This window comes from Trichosurus vulpecula, chromosome 1, assembly GCF_011100635.1.
Source record: "Trichosurus vulpecula isolate mTriVul1 chromosome 1, mTriVul1.pri, whole genome shotgun sequence".
In the NCBI taxonomy this organism is placed as follows: Eukaryota; Metazoa; Chordata; class Mammalia; order Diprotodontia; family Phalangeridae; genus Trichosurus; species Trichosurus vulpecula.
The window spans coordinates 201,718,509-201,741,607 of NC_050573.1; the positions used below are offsets into that span (position 1 = coordinate 201,718,509).

At 38.4% G+C, this 23,099-nt stretch overlaps 1 protein-coding gene across 1 annotated transcript in view; it reads right to left on the reverse strand.

The window, feature by feature from the left end:
- The window catches only part of ZNF236 (zinc finger protein 236), a 228,706-nt gene that overhangs the window by 161,652 nt on the left and 43,955 nt on the right, over positions 1 to 23,099 (reverse strand). The window contains exon 4 of the mRNA XM_036760000.1: positions 741 to 919. Within this exon, the coding sequence (XP_036615895.1) occupies positions 741 to 919 (179 nt within the window). The remainder of the gene's footprint in view (positions 1 to 740; positions 920 to 23,099) is intronic.

Genomic DNA, 23,099 nt, shown 5'->3' on the forward strand with positions numbered 1-23,099 from the left:
ATCTCTGCTTCAGTCTCACCCTGGAATCTCTCTCTCAGCACCTGGGTCCTCCTCACCCTGAAACACCCACCCTGAATCACAACAGCCCCCTTCTCCCACTGGTAAATTAATTATTGTGGCCTTCATTCTGGAGTGAAGCATGATGCCATCAATCTTCATTTCTCTCCCAGTTTTGTTTATGACTTTCAGTACTTCAGCATTATCCCACCTCCCTATATTTCTACCACACACCCCACCATTTTTCAGCTCCCTTTACTGTGGTATCTTCCACCATTAAATGTAAAGCTCCACAAGGACAGGAATAGTCTTTCTCTAGCTGGTATTTGTATTCCCAGCACTTAACCCAATGCCTGGAATATTGGTGATAGGAAAGGAGAGGAAACAAAAGCATTAAATGTCTACTACGTGAAAGGCACTGCGTTAGGAGCTTTTAATGCATTATCTCAAGCTTATACCAAGCTTAATAAAAGCTTGTTACCTATCTACCCATGTAAAAAAACTTTATATGAGCTCCAGAGCTGACTAGAAATAGAACTAAACCTTTTAATAACACTATTAACATGAGATTCAACCTTACAAGCAAATCTTTGAACAATGAATTTGCTGGCTCTTCTTCCCTATTGTGGACTTTGACTAATAAAAATATACTAACCCAATACAATAATCCTATACCATTGTTAAATCAGCTTACTTTTAATTTACTGCACAGTTTCTTACTAAAGCAAACATAAAATTCTTACCTTATTTTATAATGAGTTTTCATGTGTTCTTTGAGCTGTGAAGAAGTTTCAAACTCTTTTTTGCAGGATTTGCAAGCATAAATTCGGTTCCCAACCAATTCCTGACGGTGTTCTTCCATGTGTATGGATAACTGGCTTTGAAGAGTAAATTCATCCCCACATTCAGAACAGATGAGATTCTATAAAATTAGAAATAAATATTTGTCAATAACCAAGACATTCAAAATACTTCTTACTAATAAGATAGCTACATCAAAATCATTACTTTTTAAGGTAAATCCAATAGAATGTATTTTAGATCATTACCCAAAGTATTATTTTTATCTGAAATAACTTCTCTTCCCACTTTCAAAATATTCTTATTTCCAAATGACAACTTATTTATATGAATATAAATAAATGAACTATGGTGGGGCTACTTGAGGTGCCTTCCAACTAGAATTTGTTTAATCCATATGTACTAAGTGCCTACTCTGATCAAGACATTATGCTAAGCATACAAAATAATATAATGACGAATGATAGTCAACAATAAGAATTGACATTTACACAACAATTTACAAAATGCTTAAGATACATTTCATCTGGTCTCAACAAATAAGATAAAGTCACAGCCCTAAAGCAGCTTACAAATAATTAATTAAAAAAGAATATTTAATCACCTCTTATCTTGGAAAATCAATCTTTACCTGTGGCCCCTTCCCGTAATTGGTCAGTTCTTTCTAGAACCTCTATTTTAAGAAAAGTACCCAGACTAATCATATTTGCTCCTTCATTCCTCCTTGGACCCTGCTTTGGACCCTCCAGACTTCTTTTTCTACCAGTCCCCTAGGAAGTATTCTTTCTCACCCTCCCTACCCCACTGCAATCGAAGGAGAAACTTCAATGGGTCATCGTTCTTCTCCCAATCTCAAATTCAAACTACAGACAAGCAATCAAGGCAAGAATGGGCAAAGGGTAGGCCAGGAAAGCTGACGATTAACTCAGTTCTAGACCCACAAAAGCAGCACAGGTTCTCCCAAGCAGTGCAGGGTCTTCCAGGGGGCCCGGGAACACAAACTCAACACTCAGGGCTCTGAACTAGGCCAAGAGCAGTGCAGTGACGTAAAGAGATGATCTTGGACCTAGTCTCTGGTCTACGCCAGGAGGCCAGGGTGTCCCAGAAAGGACAGTCTAGTAGCGTGAGGACACGCAGAAAGGGCAAGACTCCAGACTAAGGTCAATATGAGAACGAAGGTAGGGGGCGGAGCCAAGATGGGGTTGGAAAAGAGGGACTCGCTTTAGCTCTCCTCTCCCCCAAATCCCTCCAAAAACCTATAAAAAAATGGCTCTGAACAAATTCTAGAGCTACAGAAACCATGAAATAACAGAGGGAAACAAGTCTCCAGTCCAAGTCAGCCTGGATGGTCACTGGGAAGGATCTATCAGACCATGCTGGGAGCAGAACGCAGCCCAGCATGGGCTGAGCCAGGATGGACCAGACCAGGAGTTAGGCAGAACAGGCCTCAGGATGATGAATCACTGAGCTGCGGCAGTTACCAGACTTCTCAACCCACAAACACCAAAGACAACAGAGCACGTTAGTGGGAAAACTGCTGGATCTGGGAAAGTGAAGTGCACGGTCCGACCCCAGCCCCAGGGGTGGTGGAGGTGGCGGAGCAGCAGGAAGCTCCTGCGGCTGCTTCCAGAGCTCCACAGGTGGCTGCTTCCTGAGTCCCTGGCTCACATGTAGAAGGAATCAAGCAGCGGATGAGAGTGGGAGTGCAGGGATTGCTTTGTTGGTGCAGAGGCAAGGTTCTCTTGCTTTGCCCTGCTCGGATCTGGGTTGTGGTCCTGGCTGGCAGTTCTTGGGGGAGGAGGAGCAGTGGTGTGGCAGAGCTTGTGGTGACAGTGGAGTAGAAATACCTCTGAAAACTGCAGTGCAAGGCCCCTAAAACTTGGGACAAAGTACTCTCTACTCTAAAAGCAGTCACACACTGACAAAAAGCTCAAAGGTTAAGTAGTTGGCTGGGAACATCAACAGGCAGTGAAAAAGGACTCAGATTCAGACTCACACTCTAGAATCTTTTTTTGGTGACAAAGAAGATCAAAACATACAGCCAGAAGAAGTCAACAAAATCAAAGAGCCTACATCAAAAACTTCCAAGAAAAATATGAATTGGTCTCAGGCCATAGAAGAGCTCAAAAAGGATTTGGAAAAGCAAGTAAGAGAAGTAGAGGAAAAATTGGGAAGAGAAATGAGAGTGATGCACGAAAAACAAGAAAAAACAAGTCAACGACTTGCTAAGGGAGACCCAAAAAAACACTGAAGAAAATAACACCTTCAAATATAGACTAACTCAAATGTCAAAAGAGCTCCAAAAAGCCAATGAGGAGAAGAATGCCTTGAAAGGCAAAATTAGCCAAATGGAAAAGGAGGTCCAAAAGACCACTGAAGAAAATACCACCTTAAAAATCAGATTGCAGCAAGTGGAAGCTAGTGACTTTATGAGAAATCAAGAAATTATAAAACAGATCCAAAAGAATGAAAAAATGGAAGACAATGTCAAATATCTCATTAGAAAAACCACTGACCTGGAAAATAGATCCAGGAGAGATAATTTTAAAATTAATGGACTACCTGAAAGCCATGATCAAAAAAAGAGCCTAGATATCATCTTTCAAGAAATTGTCAAGGAAGACTACCCTGATATTCTAGAATCAGAGGGTAAAATAGGAATTGGAAGTATCCACCCAGAATCAACTACCCAGCAAAACTGAGTATAATACTGTAAGGCAAAATATGGATTTTCAATGAAATAGAGGACTTTCAAGCATTCCTGATGAAAAGACCAGAGCTGAATAGAAAATCAAGGGGTGAAAGAGGAATACCGTATTTCCCCATGTATAAGACACACCATTTTTCGAAAAATTGGGGGTCTAAAAACTGGGTGTGTCTTATACAGTGGCTGTAGATTTTTTTTTACTTGCATTTCCCACTTTTTCACGCTTGTTTTTGCGCTCATTGTTGTATATTTTTTTACTTGCATTTCCCGCTTTTTTGCACTTGTCTTTGCACTCACTGTTTCACATTTGTTAGTGGTAATATACGTAACAAAGGTTACGTTTTGCCACATTCTGCCCAGAAATGGCTCAGAAAAGATTTTCGTACAGTGCTGAATTCAAGTTAAAAGTGATCCAGTTTGCGAAAGTGAATAGAAATCGTGCTGCTGAAAGTAAGTTTGGTCCTCCTCCAACTGAGAAAACAATTCAAAACTGGCTACGGGAAGAAGAAACCCTACTGAAAACGCCACAACAGAAGAAGGCCCTAAGAGGCAAGTCAGCAATATGGCCTGATTTAGCGAGGGAATTGGAAGAGCAAAGGACAACTGGAATCCCTGTGTCCACAAACATGGTTCAGCACGAGGCAAGAAGAACTGCTGATGATTCAAAGGAGGACACAATGGGTGCTTCAGGTTCACGAAACGGAATGCACTAAGCATGCGTACATGCACCAGACTTGCCCAAAAGATGCCTGAAAGCTATAAGCAGATGAATAAAACTTGAGTTCAATTACTTTATGTAATATTTTTTTTTCAAATTTCGGGCCCCCAAATTAAGGTACATCTTATACATGGGAGCATCTTATACATGGGAGCATCTTATACATGGGGAAATATGGTATATTGGGAGAAGGAGAAAGGGAGAGATAGAATGGGGTAAATTATCTCACATAAAAGTGGCAAGAAAAAGCATTTCTATTGGAAGGAAAGGGGGGGCAGGTGAGGGGGAATGAGTGAATCTTGCTCTAATAAGATTTGACGTAAGGAGGGAATAACATACACACTCAATTGGTATCTTACCCCACAGGAAAGTAGGCGGGAAGGAGATAAGAGAGGGGGGATGATAGAAGGGAGGGAAGATAGGGGGAGGAGGTGATCAAAAGCACACATTTTTGAAAAGGGACAGGGTCAAGGAAACTGAATAAAGGGGGACAGGACAGGATGGAAGGAAATATAGTTAGTCTTTCACAACATGACTATTGTGGAAGTGTTGCATAGTGATACATATGTGGCCTTTGTTGAATTGCTTGTCTTCTCAAGGAGGGTGAGTGGGGAGGGAAAAAGGGAGAGAATTTGGAACTCAAAGTTCTAAAAACAAATGCTCAAAAAAAAAGTTGTTTTTTACATGCAACTGCAAAATAAGATATACAGGCAATAGGGTACAGAAATCTATCTTGCCCTACAAGAAAGTAAGGGGAAAGGGGATAAGAGGTGGGGAGAAGTGGGGTGACAGAAGGGACGGTAGACTGGAGAAAGGGGCAATCAGAATATATGTCATCTTGGAGTGGGGGGGAGGGTAGAAATGGGGAGAAAATGTGTAACTCAAAATTCTGTGGAAATCAATGTTGAAAACTATAAATATTAAATAATAAAAATATGAAAAAGAAAAAAAAAGAATGAATACAGGAGGGTTTTCTCATAGAAGCGAGAGATCACAGACCCACCCCCAGATCCCCTAATCTAGAGCCAATCTTGAACTCAGTTTGCATTCAGAAGAGAAGAATGGGGAAAGGGGAAAGGAAAAGGAAAAACAGGCCCTTCCAGAGGAGCCTGGATCAAAGACTAAGCCCCCCTTAACTCCTAGTTAGGCATGCAATTCTGAGTTGCTCAGAACAAATTATTGAAACAATGAGTAAATAAACAACAAAAAAAGATATGGTGCCAAGGATGTGCAAGACACAAACTCAGAAGAGACTAACCAAAACACTTACGAGCAAAGCTTCAAAGAAAACACAACTTGCACATAAGATTATAATTATTAGAAGAAATAATGCAAGAGTTTAAAAAAATGGTATCACAAGTGAAATGAGAGCAATGAAGGAAAATAACTGAAAAAGAAATGAGCTACAGAGGAGAGATTTCGAAAGAGAATTTAGAGTTTACAACAAAAGATATAAAATCTTACCCAAATAAAACCCTCTAAAAATTAGGATAGAGAAAACAGATGACTCCATGACACGATAGGAAATTTTAAACAAAGTCAAAAGACTAGAAAAAAGAGAAGATATCTCGTATTAGAACTCACTTACTAAGAAAACAGATCTAATTTAAGAATCACTGGACTATCTGAAAGCCATAACCAAAAAAAGGCAACAACTGAAATTTCAAGGAATCATGAAAAAAAATGGTCTAGATCTACTAGAAATAGAGGACAATGTGAAAATAAAAAGAATTCACAAGGAGCACCCTGAAAGAAACCCCAAAATAAAAACTCCCTGCAATGTCAGTGAAAATCTAGAGCTCCAAAGTGAAAGAAAAAATATAGCAAGTAGACAGAAAGGAAAGGTACAAGTATTGCAGAGTCACAGCCACAATCACACAAGATTTAGCAGATACCACTTTAAAGGAAAGGAGAGTTTGTAATACGATATTCCATTTGGCAAAAGATAGAGGCTTACAACCAAGATAAATCTATCCAGAAACTAAGTATAATCTTACAGGAAAAAAATGGGCTTTTAAGAAATAGAGAATTTCTAAGCATTCTTGATGAAAAGAAAACAACTGAGAAATTTTGAAATATAAACACAAGGCCAAAGAGAATCATAAAAAGGTATATACAAATGTACACTTAGGAAAGACTTTACATGGATGAAGTGTTCGCATTCTAATAGAGGGTAAGATAGAAGGGGAAAAGTATCTGCTAAGAACCATGTCATGATGGGTCAGAGGAAGAGTCAAATAAGAGAGGAGGCCTGGGAAAGGACATAGTTAAGTTAGAAAAAAAAAAAACTGGGGGTGAGGAGTCACCATATAAACAAAGGGCAAAAATAGAAGCCTATAAGAATGAGGAAGGGAAAGAGGTGCAACCAACACTTGAAACTCACTTTAATCCGAACTTGTAAGAGGATAAAATACACATTAAGATAAAAGTCTGGTGTAGAAATACATTCAATTCATCAGGGAAACAGGAAGAAAAAGGGGGAATGAAAAGGGTAACAAAAAAGAGTAGACATGGGGAGAGATTAGTTATAAGCAAAACAGCCTTAAGTTCAGAGGGAAGAATAGCAAAGAGTGGTGTTAAAGGAAAAGAAAAGTTAAAAACTTATGATTCCTACCTAATAAGAAGAAGAAAAGCAGGGCAGAGGAGTGGAAGTAGTTTGAATTATTCAGAGAGGTTTGGTGCTGAGAACACTCCTGTTTTACACTCCTCTTTTTTGTAAAAAGGGGATGAAAAACAGAGAAAATTGTATTAAGAGAATAAGATGGAAGGAAATGCATTTATTAAGTTCCTATTATGTGCCAGACACTGTACTAAGTGTTGTGTGGGGCAATGACCACCAGAAGCAAAAGTTCGGAGTCTCAGTCTGAGATCAGGAAAGGTTTTTATTCTTTCTCATGAGAAAGGGCACAGCCCTCATTGCTCAAGCATCAGCCAGGGAGTGCCCCAACTGGCTGGAAGTAACAGTTTTGTAGCCCTAACGCATGTTTCCCCCTCCCCACCTCTTACCCTTTCCTCCACTGACCAGGTACTGAGGGCATACGATCTAAGTGCGGCAGCTAATACCCAACGGAAGCAAACATACCCATATTTGGAAGCTAGGTGCTTCAGGAAGCAGGAGCGACCAGGAACTGCCTATGCTGACCTGGATCAAGATTTACAGGGGAAATGGAAACTTAACCCAGAGCTCTCCTTATTTGGAGAAATCTAAGCCTGAAGAAACTGCACTGTTGGCCATTTCTCAGAGTGTGCACAGGGGAAACAAAGGTAAAAAACAGTACCTATGATGACTTCTGCGTCTTGTGAGCAAAACATGGCAGACTAGATTATTTTCTCTGATCCCTATAACCTCTAAAACCTCTCTAAAACACAAATTATGTGCCAAAGATGAAGCAACTTCAGCTGTTTTCATGGCCTAGGTCACTCAGAATACAAAAGGTCAAAACAAAACAAAATATATGATTAATGACCTCTAAGCCCACTCAGCACCCCACCCCCACCTCCCAGTCTATCAATAGAGGGGCAATGCTAGCAGATTCAGGGATGTTAATACAGACTTACATCAAAATCCTGCACTCTGTTCCCCCATTCCTCTTTCCAGTGTCACAGAGACCCTAGCTCTGGCTACAGAAGTTTGCTCAGCTTCAATTGTCAGCTTGGCCACAACCATTTAGGAACAAAAACCTACCACAGTGTATAACCTGGAAGCACCAGTATTGCAAATACACTGCAAATACATGACCAGCCAGTGGTGGAAAAAGTGGGCTCTAAACTGCCTGTATTGGACCAGAGAATTGAAGAATAGGAACGGAACAGGTCACCAGGACAGCACACTATATATGTAAGAAGATGTAGAGTAGCACCCCACTAAACCTGAGGGAAGAGCACAGCATCTAGATAGGGCCAATTCAGACCACTCAAAAGTCAGCTGATGTAGAGACCTAGGCTGGTGAATGGTGAATTGACCAGAGTGAAAGAAGGCTGGGACACTTTGAGATCCAGCACCAAAGGAAACCACAATCAGAGCTGAGAGTCAGAAAGTTAACAACTGGGAAGCCCTGGAATATCAACAGGGAAAAAACCAGTAACTATACAAGGAAATACAGCCAGGTGTTTAGGTATCCAGGAATAAATACTGCAACAAGGAAGGGGAGGGGAAGGGAGTACAGGGAAGGAAAGGGGGAAAGGAAAAAGGAAGGGAAGGGGGGGGGGGGAAGGGGGAAGGGAAAAGTAGAGGTACAGGGGTACCACTTTACACAACTGCTCCTGGCCAAGAATTCCTCCAATGCTTGCTGGCTTAGTGTTTAAAAGGTTATCAGCAATCCAGCAAATCCTTTATTAGTCAATACCAAGCTATTTAAAATTCATTTAGAGAACTCCTTCATGTTTTCTAAAGGACTTGAGGGAAAGGGGGAAAGGAAAAGATACCTGAAGAGAGAGAGGACCAGGTTAAATTTAAGGAGAGCATGGAACTACAATATGCTGTTTCTGAATGGTTTAATAAAAGAGAAATGACGGTTATGAGAGTAGAATTTATGTCCTGCATAGCAAAAAAGAATGAATAGAATAGAGAAAATTGAATCTGCAATGGCAAGCCTTTTCAAAGAAATAAAAAGGAGAACAAGGGATTGGGAATATAAAAACACAGAAGAGAAGGAAAACTGAGAAGAAAAGAACCAGAAAATACTAACATTAATGTGCAAGAAAAAAAAATACTGACCTAAAGCACAGGATGCAGGAAGATAAGCTAAGGATCATAGGTCTCCCAAAAGAACAAAAATGGACAAAAAACCTTAACATCATAATGAAGTAAGTAACAGAAGAGAACTGACCAGAGCTTGTAAACATAGAAAATGAAATTCAAATGGAAAGAATTCAAAGACTGTCCCTAGAAAAAAAACAAAAAACTAAAGGCTGCAAACCGCAAGGTACATACTGATTAAACTTCACAATTAAAAGCAGAAACAGGTTCTGTGAGGCATCAGGAGAAGAACCTTCAAATAAAAAGAAAAGGATATTAAAGTAATTCATGACTATATTTCACACCAAGAAGAAAAAGAAGAAGGGAATTGAATAATGTGTTCCAAAGAGCAATGAAGCTCAGGATGCAGGCTAGGGTGACATATCCTGCAAATCTGAGCTTAAGCATACAGGACAAAAGGTGGACCTTCAGTAATTGAGAGTATAAAACATTTTTAGAAAGAAAACCAGAACTAAAAAGTTTTTTTGTCCCTCAAGCACCCAAACAACAGAAATGTAAGATGAGTGAATAAATGTAGCAAGCAAAGAAAGTAACAGCAAAAAAGTGGCACAAGAGAAAAGTACACATGGATTTATAGCAAGTTTCTCTGATAAAGGCCTTATTTCTCAAATAAATACTAAGTATAGAACTGAGTTAAATTTACAAAAATGAGAGCCATTCCCCAACTGATAGTCAAAAGATATAAACAAGCAGTTTTTAGAAGAAATTAAAAGCTATGTGTAGTCATATGAAAAAATGCTATAAATCACTACTGATTAGAGAAATGCAAATTAAAATAACTTTGAGGTACACCTCACACCAATCAGAAATGACAACTACTTGGATAGTGTGAACTGAAAGAGTGAAATAAGTAGAATTAGAAGAACAATGTATGCAAGGACAGCCACATTGTAAAGAAATACAGTTCTTAAAGACATAAAAATTCTGATCAATGTAATAACCAACCATTTCTTCAGAGGACCTGAGATGTAAAATGTTATCCCACTTCTGAGAGAGAAGTGATGGACACAAAGCAAAGAAAAAGAAATAAATTTGGGGATACGACCACTGTTTAAATTTGTTTTGTTTGACTATGCTTATTTGTTAAAAGCTTGTCATATTTTATCTTTATTTTTCTTAAGTTTTTCATTGGGGGAGTGGTTTGTAATAGTGATGTCAAAAAAGAGGGTCACTGAAATACATATTTTTTAATGTACTGAAAAGAACAGAAAGAAATTCAGAAGGAAATATACACAAGCAGGACAATTTTGGATGTACGAAAATTATTATGCTGTTTTAAAAGCATGAAATGAAATTCATGACTTAATAGAGAGCCCTCTTTTGTGTTATGCTATATGTATAGAAATTCTTTTATTTTTTGGTATTTTAGTTCAGAATAAATTTTTAAAAGAAACTTTACGTATCAAGCAAGAACTAGAAGTCCTAAACCGAGGAGGCAAATTTGATCTCATAGGTATCATTAAAACTTAGATAAAACGCATAACTGAAAGGTGGCTGGAGGGGGCAGAGATATACCACCGTATATTAAGAAAGTACACTTATGTGAGAAACTTCAGTAACCATGGGTGGCGGAGCACAGCGGAGAGCATTTGGATGAAGGTCAAATGGATGTAGACCACCTGGACAGAAAGAGGCAATTGATGAGCAGTGCAAGAAACATTACAAGTCTGGCTCAAAGACATACCATTGTCATGACAGGTGACTATCATCGTCCAGTTATCTTTTGGAGCTAACAGCAGAGAAGATAATAACTTCTTGACCTGCCCTAGCAATGATTTCATCCTTCAAAATGTGGAGAAAGTAACAAGGGGAAATTCTATTCTAGATCTGATTCTCACAAAAAGAGCCAGGAGTTGCTAGGATGGAAATATGATGGGCATCTTGAGGGAAAGTGACCACTCCCTCCTGGAGTTTATGGTAGAGAAGGAAATGAAATCCAAAGCATAGCTTGACACATATTTGGGGAAAGCAGATTTCAAAGGGCTAGAATGTTAGGTAAGTTCCCGGGGGGAAGTATAGGTGGGATAAGAGATGCCCAAGACTAAAATTCTAAAGACAAAAAGTGAAACAATTCCAAGGAGAAGGTACAATAAGATATCTAAATCCTGTTGTTATTCAGTTATTTTCAGTCATGTCTCACTCTTTGTGACCCCATTTAAATGGTCTTTTCTTGGCAAAGATACTGACTGGAGTGGTTTACCGTCTCTTTCTCCAGCTCATTTTACAGATTAAGAAACTGGGGCAAAAAATGTTAAGTGACTTGCCCAGGGTCACACAGTTAGTATGTGTCTGAGGTCAAATGTGAACTCAGGAAGATAAGTCTTCTTGACTTCAGGTTCAGGGTCCCATCTGCTGAACCACTAGCTTCCCTAAGATCTCTGAATAGATAAATGTAAAACCATATGGAAATCATCAATAAAATTAGTTTATTTGTTTTTCAGAAAAGAAATGTACAGAAGATAAAAGCAGGGCATTTTTAATGTAAGACCATACAAAGCACAGTTCTATAGTGTCAGTACAAAAGCTGAAAATGACCTGAGGTCGGTAAGGGAAGCTAAGGACAACAAAAAGATGGCTTTTATTTATTTAGCTGTTAATTGTTTCTTTGTTTGGCTATGTTGGGAGAAATATGAGGCTCAAAGAAAACATAAGACTTCTGCTTATCCACCAGAAGGGTGGAAAGGACAATGATAAATGGTAACAAACAGAAGACAGAACCATTCAATACATAATTTGCTGCTTTCTCAGCCAAGGAGAATGAACTGGAAATGTTGGAATAAGAACTCCAAGAGATAGTATACAAGCACTTAGTTACCCTCAATGAAATCAAGTTACTTAGCCCAGATAAGAGCTAACCCTTCTTCTCTAGCAATTACTGACTGATCAGTCATTGTAAGTAATAATGAAAATGATGGTAGAAAATGAGAGGTACCTTAAGAAGGGTAAATGTCCTTTTCCCAATTACTAAAAAAAAAAAAAAAAAGGCAGAGAACAGAATCTGCAGATTCTAGGCCAGTAAGTTTGACCTTGGTTCCTGGGAAAATTCTTAAACCGATCTCTAAGAAGACTGTTGGTGAACAATGAGATAATAAAAAGAGTGAACACAGTTTCATCAAAAACATGTCAAGCCAGACTAAGCACTTTTCCTTTTCTGACAGACAAGATTATCAAATTAGTAAATGAGAGGAATGCTGTTAATATAATTAACCTAGATTTTTGCAACACTTTTGATAAAACATCTCATATTATTCTTGAGGAAAAGATGGGAGAAGACAACTACTTCAATAGCTTTCTAATTGGTCTCCTTGCTCAAAATCTCTCACAACTCCATTCCACTAAATGGCCAGAATGATTTTCCTAAAGAGTAGGTCCAACAATACTACCCTTTCCCCTACCCGATAAACTCCAAAGATTTCCTAGTATCTCTAAGATCAAATATAGAGCCCTTTGCTTAAAGCACTTTACAACTTGGTCTCATCCTATCTTTTTAGTCTTCTTACACTTCTTATTCTCTCTACATTCAATTTACTGCTCTTCACATATGACATTCCATATTTCATCTTCACCCTGCGCACTGGCTGCTTTGTCTGGAATTCTCTCCTTCCTCACCTGTGTCTCTTAGAATCCTGCACTTCCTTCAAAACTCAGTTAAATACCACCTTCTGCAGGAGGTCCTTCCCAGTACCCCAGATGCTAACGTCTTCCCCTTCCAAATTACCTTTATCTACTCTGTATATATCTCTTATGGACCCAGACGTTACAACTTCCTCTTTAGGATGCCTGGCTTTTTAAAACTATTTCTTGTACTTAGCATAGTGCCTGGTTCACAGTAAGTGTTTAATAAATGCTTGCTGACTAATTAGTTGACCAATGAGATGGTTTCAATTCTCTGGATGGCCAGATTCAAAGAATAGTTCTTAATGGTTCAGTGTCAACTCTGAAGGAAGCCTACAGTGGAGCACCCCAGAGTTCACAAGCCTTGTGCTGTTTCCCATTTTCATCCATGACTTGGTTAAAAGTATAGGTGGCAGTACACTCATCAGATTTGCAAATAACATAACAGTCAGTTATGTTACTTTCTGGGAGTCAGAATCTTTTAAAAACATCCTGACAAGCCAAAACACCGGGCTAAATCTAGTAAGATGAAATTCAACAGGGATAAATGCCAAGTCTTACATTTTTGGGCAAAAATCACCTTCATTAGTATAAGATAAGGGAGATATTTTAGAGATCAGTCTATCTGAAAGAGCTCTCAAGGTTTCAGTGGACTGAGAGCTCATGAGTTGGCAGTATGATGTGGCAGCCAAAAAATGCTAATACTATCACAAACTTCACTGTCAGTAACAGCTTTCAAGAATAAGAAGGTAAGAAAGTCTCACTTTATCTTGAGTACCATATTCTGTTCTGGGCACCACAGTTTAAGAAAAATATTAACAAGTTAGAGATTTCCAGAAGAGTACAGCCAGGAAGGTAAAGAAGCTTTAAGTCTACATCCTATGATGAGGGGTTGAAGGAACTGGATCTGTTTATCATCTGGAGAAGAGAAGACTGAGTGAGACAATGACAGCTGCACTCAAGTAATTTTAGGGCTCTCATGTGGAAGAAAGAATAGATTCCTATTTGGCCTCAGGACCCAAAACAAAGAGCAGTGAGTAAAACTCTAAAAGAGGCAAATTTAGGCTTGATATCAGGAAAAACTTTCTAACAACTTCAGTGGAATGTATTGACTCCAGAGGTCATGAATTCCATCTCCACAGTGGTCTTCAAGAAGAAGCTGGAAGACTACTTGCTGGGTATGTTATAGTGGGAATCACTTTCAAGTACAGATTGGATTACATGGCCACTGAGGTCCCTTCCAACTCTCAAATTTTATGAAATTCTTACCTACAAGGAAAAAAAATTCTCTGTTCTTAGGCCTTATAATAAATAAAAAACATGGAAAGAAATTGTCTTTAACTAGCTAGGTAGGGGGAGGAGAAGAGGAAGGCAGAGATATTAAAAACATTCCTTCTACAATGGTGAATGCTAAAAAAAGAAATCATTCTCTTTAATATTCTCTCCCTGGTCTTTCAGATGAAGGGGCCTGAAGTAAATTTTTTATTACTATACAAATCCATTTTCTATCATCCAACATATTTCCTACCCACTCCCATCATAGGAACATAGCAGACAAAATGCTGGACCTGGAATCAGACAGACACCAACTATAACTAGGCAAGTCATATAACTTTTATGTGCCTCAATTTCCTCATATGTAAAATGAGGTAGTTGGACTAGATGGCTTCTAAGATCACTTTCAAGTCTAAATCTATGATTTTATGATTCTTTTGCCACATCCTAGAATTTACCTCTTTGCCCGTTTTATCTCATGATCAGATGTTGAGATTACCCCACATTGTAGTATATAAACTGTCTTAGAATACAGTTGAGCAATATTTCTGTAAAAAATAAGAGGCTTGACCAATTTTTACTGACCTTATCCACACAAGAAGTAGGAGGATCTCTGCTTCTGACATGTGCTGACAAGCACACATGAACGGGATCTAGGACAGGGGTGCTCAAACCAGTAGTCACTATGACGCTCCCCTCTTCCTATGACTCACTGCAATTTCATGGAATAAGCTTTGGGATAGTGGCAGGTCAGTTCCTTATGGCTGAATAATTTATATAGACAGCAAGCTGCAGAGAATAAACATGCCATCACCCCTAAAACTCAATAGAACACCAAATAATGTTCAAAAAAGGTATGGCATTCATTTTGCTTCAAAAGCAGCCCACCCTTCATCACTGTCACAGTACATTAGTCCCCTTATGTACCGAACAATACTCTACCCACTCTGCCCTCTGGCTCAATGCTAAAGATTCAAAAAAAGGACCATAGCGGCTCCTTTCCACAAAAAATGTGGGGTACAGGGTCTTGAGTAAATTCTACCCAGCTACTTAAATGGCAAGTAGAAAATAGGAAAAATTCAGTTACAAACACATCTCAAATATAAATTAACCCCAATTTTGTATATATACTTTACCTAAGATGATTATTGTTTGCGATATACCTATCAGCAGAGACCTCTAATGATTAGGGGTCAAAAATAGAAAGTCCAACTGAAAGCAAAGAATATATGAGCATGGTAAGAAGACTGCTCTCAGTGATAGCAACTTTAGCTATAACTATTATGCCACAGATTTAGTTTTTATATCTTTTCAAGTCAGCTAAGAGTATGTAGTCAATCAGCAGCATTCTGTGGAAACATAGTATTTCATGAAAATGAGAGAACAGGGAGAGGAGGAATCAACAAAAAGAAAAACGGGGTTTCTCAGAGAACATTTGCTGTGTACCTGGCAGGATCTGTCACTGGAATGAGAAAATAGTCCCTGTTCCAGGGCAGAAGACAAGGAAATGACAAAATACTTTTTACAATTGTTAAAGAAGTCCATTAAGATAAAATTACAGGGTTAAAGAAACCAACCAACCAATCAATATTAAGCACCTACTATGTACCAGGCACTGTGCTAAGCCCTGGGGGTACATAAAGAAGTAAAAGACAGTCCCTGCCCTCAAAAAGCTCACAATCTAATGAGAGACAAAATGCAAATAAATACATACAAAGCAAGCTATATAAAAGATAAATAGGAAATAATAAAGGAAAGGCACTAGCATTAAAAGGGGTTGAGGAAGGCTTTTTATAGAAGGTGGAAGGTAAAGGAAGCTGGGGAGGTCGGTAGGTAGCACATTCCAAGAATAATAACCAGAGAAAATGCCCAGAGCCAAGAAATGAAGTATCTTGGTCATGGAACAGTCAGGAGTCCAGTGTCGCTAGAGTGAAGAGTACATGTTAGGGAGAAAGATATAAGAAGGCTGGAAAGTTAAGAGGAGGCTATGTTATGAAGAGCTTTGAATGCCAAACAGAGCATTTTGTATTTGCTCCTGAAGGCAACAGAAAGTCACTGGAGTTCACTGGTAGAGGAGATAAGAGTTGGGGGGAAGGGAGAATGGGGACACGATCAGAACTGTGCTTTAGGAAAATCACTTTAGTGGCTGGAAGATTGACTGGAGTGAGGAAGAGACTTGAGGCAAGGCAGACACACCAGTAGACACATCTGTACTCCAGTTGTGAGATAAGGAGAGCCTGTATTAGAGTGGTAGCAGTGTCAGGGGAAAGAAAGGAGCAAATATGAGAGATATTCCAAAGGGAAAATAGGCCTTGGCAATGAATTGGACATGGAGGAGGTGGGTGGTGTGAGAGATAATGAAGAATCCAGGATTACAAGACTGCAGGTAGCTTGTTGTAACAGTTTTAAACAGTGCATGAGTCCATCTGCTTCCTTGCATAGTTTATTATATTTTATTTCTTCTTCAAGAGCAGTGGAAGACTTTCTACTAGTATGCAACAAAGTAATGATTTCTACATTGTTCATCAAGAAAGGTACCATGAAATAATTTTAATTTTATTACACACACACACACACACACACACACACACACACACACACACACACACACATATTAGGTGTGATGGCTAAAGTGCTAGACTTGAGAGCCCCCAGGACCTGGGTTCCATTTTCACCTTAAGACACTTAACTAGATATGTGATCATGGGAAAGTCACTTAATTTCTCAATGCCCTAATTTCCAGGTCTTTAAAATAGAAATAATAATACTCTTGGGGTTGTTGATAGAAATGCTTTGTAAACCTTATGAATCCCATGTAAATAGGAGTTATCATTATAATCATATATATAATATATGTATACACACACAGACCCCATAAAATATATGATACTTAACAGTCTCCAATCTAGTCTTCCAGACAATAGTACTCAACCACAATTCTTCCCACTCAAATAATCTTATACAAATCTATTTTTATCATAATGCTTTCATGCTCAAGGACCTATAGTAGTTACATATTGATTATGGAGCAAATCCAAATTCTTCACAATCAGGCCTTCTACCAACTGAGTACCAAACTCTACTAACTTCATTCTTCTATTCCTCTCTACAGAGATCCCTTGCTCTAATCAAACTAATCTTCCTAAAGTACCCTAATACAACTTTCTCCTGACTCTTCTTTCTGAAATATATTGTTCCCTATATGCCACACCATGAATTCAAATCCTTCAAAACTAGGCTCAAAACTCAAGTCCTCTAGGTTTGATTCCACATAATTCTTTTCATTCCACAATTCACCTCAACACATAGCTTGTATTAATACTCAAATTCAACTAATAGTTATTAAGTGCTTGCTCTGTGCAAAGCACTATTCTAAGCACTGGTGGTAAAAAAAAAAAAAAGTTTTTATTTTCTGTTTTACATGAGAATGTCTACTCTCAAAGACTTCATTGTCTCCTGAAGAGAGACTGGGATAGGTACACAGGTAAATGGACACCAAGGGAGGTGGGGGTGGTTGGGAAGGAGTGATGTTCAGGGAAAGCTTATTAGAGGATACAATATACCTGAGCTAAGCTTGGAACTAAGATAAGGACTCTGAAAGGGGAAGAGAAAGTATATAACAGGTACGAGAGGAAGGGCACAGAAATGCATGGAAGGGGGTGGAGGTATGCAAAAAAATTTTATAATAATCCAAAATAGCTGAAACTATATAAAGGGGAGTGATATGAAATAATGTCTAGAAAGGTAGACTGGGTAACATTCACTCATACTTGTTATTACTTAAAAGTATTCTTCAGCTCCTTCTGTTAGTTTATACAATATCTTTTTCTAAAAAGACTGTAATAAATTTTTTGAAGACAAGACTCTATTCCCGAAGTGCCTAGTTACTGTACTCTACAGGTCAGTATTCATCAAGAAATGACATTGCTTTGATCATCACCTAAAACGTAAGGCAATATTATCTGATTCTATGGCAATTTTTTTAAAATTTGCTCCTTTTTTGTATCACATTGGATTAGAGCTCTTGAATCCCAATAAAACTACACTAACAGAGCTCTGAAAGAAGAATAAGAATACAATAGAAGAATACAATAAGAACCAAAAGAAAAATCTACTTTATAATACATACACATACATACACATATAGACACACATATATATGAAGATAACTTTATGGATTATTTGCTGAATGATAAAATGTCACCATTACCTATGGGAGTTATTAGCAAGGTAACTTGCTAATAACTGATATCAATCACCAGAAAAATGAGAACATATTTACACAACCAGCACATGCATATATTTACTTTAGCACATAAGGAAAAATATTCTTTACATTTAAAAAATTTATTTCCTACAAAGTTACCTCAGTTTTTCAATGCTTAACATACTCTCTCCTAAGAGATGGACCTCAAAACTGAGGTTCCTGCTCACAGAAAAATCACCAGAGATCAACATAAATTTAACATTTATGGTCTTCTCAATACCCTACTTCCTAGAGAAGTTAAAACATTACAATAAACAAGGAATTCCCTGATTCTATATTCCCTAAAGTCTCAGAACCAGTAAGAACCTTGAATTCAGGATCCCCATGAATGACAAAATCACAGGTGTCATAAACTTGAGAGAGTTCATCTTCTCTGATTTCCAAAACCACATTACTCAATCAAAACTGATACAAATCACTATAAAGTTTCCTTTTGCCTCCAATCAATTAGAGGATGTTATTCCTACACGTACAATATAGCCTTTTCCAACCAAATGTAATAGAAAAAACAAGTGCATTAAAAACAACTGTCAATCAACAAAACAAATCCTAAATAGTAATTTGCAAATAAAATATCAGTCATTATTTAAGGCCAGCAGTTTAAAAGTTATACTCAATCCAAAAAGAGAGAGTATATTCACACATCTTTAATCCAGGAATTCATCCATATTTTTCAAATATTAGTACATGTAGTCATCTTCATTTTAATGATATTTTTGTGTGCATAACAAAGTCATTACCTTTAACATTATACTTGGTGATGAATATAGACAGGGAAACTATTTACACTCTTAGACCTAGTGATATTATTACGGGGCAAGACAGAAAGATATGCCAAAATATTTTCAGCAGTACTTTTTGTTGTACCAAAAAACAAACCAAAACAAAACCACAAAAGCCAGGAACAAACTAGGTGCCTATCTATTAGAAGAGGGTTGAATAAAATGATTTATATTAATATAAAATATTATTTCACTGTAAGAAATAACAAATATGAGGAATTTAAAAAACACTGAAAGATTTATATGAACTGATACAGAGTGAAGAATAGAAAAGAACACTATGTAAAATGGCGATAATAATGCAACCAACACTAAAAAGCAAGTGAAACCTGATTAGCTGCAATAGCCAATACTGGTCCCAGAGAACAGATGATGAAATATACTTAGGTGAGAGAGGTGGGACCCTATACATATAGAATACTCCATACAATCTCAGATGTGGTCAGTTTTCCTTAACTGTTTTACTTTGATCCACATGGCCCTTCAACGGGGAGTGACATTGGAAACTGGCTGTAGCTATGGCATACAGATGTGAAAATTCTGCATAGTTTATACATCTTTGACCTATTTCTTGATACCAAATATAATTTTCCAACATAGTTTTTAACAACCCCTCTTGTACTGTCTTTCACATTAGTCATCAAATATTAAGGACTTGGTTTGGAGGATTCTGTAAAGCTCTAATATATTTTTTTCACCTTATGTGATAGATGTTGACATACATAATGCAATTACCAAACAGCTGTTTGCTTGTTCTCACAATCAATAAAGCAAGGCAAGGTGACCAAGTAACCATGGAAATATTTATTCTTGCATTTGGATGCACAATGAAACCAACTCTAATAACTTTCATTTGAGTGCTCTAAAGAGAACTTGTGAGTACAATTTATTCAGGTTTCATTTACAGCAAGAACTACAGAAAAGCTGCTGTGTGTATAAACTTAATGGCTGCAGGATAAACATGACACATAATGCATAACTATATTAACATTTATATTAATATCTGCAGACAGTCGAAATAATTTTATTTTTAGCACATTCTGCTGTCTTTTGTGCCACAGCCACATAGACCTGGATTCGCTCTCTTGGCTCAGGGTTCCTTCTTCTTCCCTGCCTGCCATCCTGACCAGGGAAGAAACCTTCACTCCGAGGCCCTGCTCTCCTGAAGGGTCACCGTACCAGAAAGGCAATAGTAACAACAGAGACGATGACCGTCAATATGCCTCTGTGGTTCTGTATCACCGAGTATACGAGGCCATTCATTCAGACACCAGAGAGCCATATCCCACAAGCCATTCATCCAGCCTACACGGCAGTAAACCATTCCACACACAGTATCACAACATGGAGCCTCGCCATCCCAAAACCTCTCCCCAAAAACTCACAGCACGGCTAAGTCAGCCTGTTCAGCTCTAACAATCATGAGGGTGGCCATCAGCAGCCATAACACCTATTCTCTCTCGCTCTCTCTCAGCATTTCCTGTAACATAACTTCCTTTTCCTGTCAGTAAGCTCCTCCCACCATGTACCTTAGGCTTCCTGTGATGTAAGCAGGTCACATGGCCTATTAATGGAAATCTAATTGCTACCACAGTAACTCCTTCCCTGGGACCACTATTTTAAGAACAACTTCAGCTTCTCCATCTCCTCTTACTTTCCAGCTCCCTAAAATGTACTGTCTTCTTCCATTAGAATGTAAGCACTCAGAGGATAAGGAGTATGTTGTTTGCTTGTGTTTGTAACCTTAGCACTTAACAGAGTGCCTGGCACAAAGTAAGCACTAAATTGCAAGGGGAATGGCACAGAACAGAAAGCTGGGTTCTGTCCATTCTGTGGGCCCCCAAAATGCATCGTGAGAAAATAACATGATAGTCAAAAAGCTAACATGATATGAAGAGGCACAGTCTCTAGAACTAGGGAGGCGACTGTCCTGTACTCTGCTGCTATCAGACCACATCAGAAGTATTATATTTAATTCTTAGGGGTGGCATTTTAAGAGCATAAAAAAAGCTAGATAAAGTCCAGAAGGGCAACCAGTTCTTCATAAGTAAATGGAGATGTGTAACCTGGAAAAAAAGGGGATATAATCGCTTCCTCCAAGTACTGAAAGTTATTATATAAAAAGAGGAGATGGGCACTGTGCAAAGTACTTTACAAATATTGTCTCATTTCATCCTCATTACAACACTGTGAGGAAGGTGATATTATTACCTCATTTTACAGGTAAGGAAACCAAGTCACACTGAGGTTAAGTGATCTTCCCAGGACCATACAGCTAGTAAGTACCTGAGGGATGATCTGAACTCTGATCTCCCTGACTCCAGGCCCTGTGCTCTATCCAATGAACCACCTAACCACACTGGACCTGTTCTACTTAGCCCCAAAAGACAAAACTAGGAACAATGAGTGGAAACTGCAAAAAGGTAAATGCAGAATTGATTTACTAACAATTAAAGCTATCTAAAGAGCAGCTAGGTGGCCCAGTGGATAGCCTGCCCAGCCTAGAGTCAGGAAGACTCAATTTCCCGAGTTCAAATTTGACTTCAGACACTTTTTAGTTCAGAATCATATTTTTAAATACATAAAATGAAATACACAGTATTACAAAGGAAACCGATTATACTGAAATAACTGTTATCAAACGGGGTAGCTAAGTAGCAAAGTAGATGGAGCACCAGGCCTGGAGTCAGGAAACTAAGTTCAAATCCACCCTCAGATACTTATTAGCTGTGTCACCCTGGGCAAGTCACTTCACCCTGTTTCACTCAGTTGCTCATCTGTACAATGATCCAGAGAAGGCAATGGCAAACCACTTCTGTATCTTTGCCAAGAAAACCCCAAATGAGGTTACAAAAAGTCAGACACAACTGAAAAACAACAAAAAAAGCTATCTAAAAGTGGAACTGACTACCTGGTGATATCATGGATTCCTCATCAGTGGAGGTCTTCAGACAAAGCTGAATGCTGTAGGGGATGCTACTGAGGGCAAGTGAAGGTATGACGAGACATATACCTTCTTAGGTTCCTTCCAAATCTGAGAACCTGTGGTCCCCAAGTAACAAACTTTCTAATGATTACCCTCTCCATATTTAAGTAGATCAGGCCTCAGATAACAGACACACAAATTTGTTCTATACCTATATAATTCAAACATTTCCATCATGGTAAACCTGCCAGGGCTTATGCTCCGTTGGTATAGCCTATGAGAACTCAGGGTTGTGTCCAAACAACGAGATACCATATAACAATTTATATGTAAGTAAATTCTTTATTGCTAAATCCAATGGCTTTTTCTTGGTTCCCACCCTTCTTGACTCTATGCAGTTTGACCCTGTTGACCACACTCTCTTTCCAGATACTTTCTCTTCCCTTGGTTTTTGTAACTGCTCTCTCTCTCTTCCTATTAGACTAATACTACTTAGTTTTTTTAAAGGATCATCATTTATGCCCTGCTCTCTTCATGTGGGTATATCTGCAGGGTTCTATCCTATGCCCTCTCCTCTTTTCTCTCTGCATAATCTTAGTGATAGTCATCAGCTCCTATGAATTTAATTAAAGTCTCTATGCCTCTGACTCAATACATACAGCTCTCATTTCTCCTCTAAACTCTAGAGCTCTGTATCTCCAGCTAAGTTGGCCATCTCCACCTACATGTCCTATAACTCAACATGTCCAAAATGAAACTTGCTATCTTTCTCTCTAAACTTAACATTTTTTGTGTCATAGATTTCTTTGGCAGTGATAAAGCCTATGTTTACTGCCTACATTGATAACTGAAGGAATGGTAAATTTTAGTAAGAGGTTAGTGAAAGATGCATTTTTTTTATCCCACCCAAGTTCACAGGCTTCCTGAAATCTATTCACAGATGCCTCAGGGTGGTCTCTAGACTCTAGGTTAAAAGCCCCTGCTCTAAGGTTATTCCTTCTACTAACTTCCCTATTTCTGTCCAGGACAATACTATTCTTCTGCCCACTTAGGTTCTCTCTCACTGTAGGAGCCATCATCAACTCTTAACTCTCACTCAGACTCTTCCCCCATATATGATCAATTACCAAGTCATACAATTTTCTTTTCAAATTTCTATATATATTTCTTCTCCTACACACACTACAACCCTCCATTTCACATCAACTTTCACCTCAACTATTTCATTAGCCTTTGATGTGGTCTTTTTGGA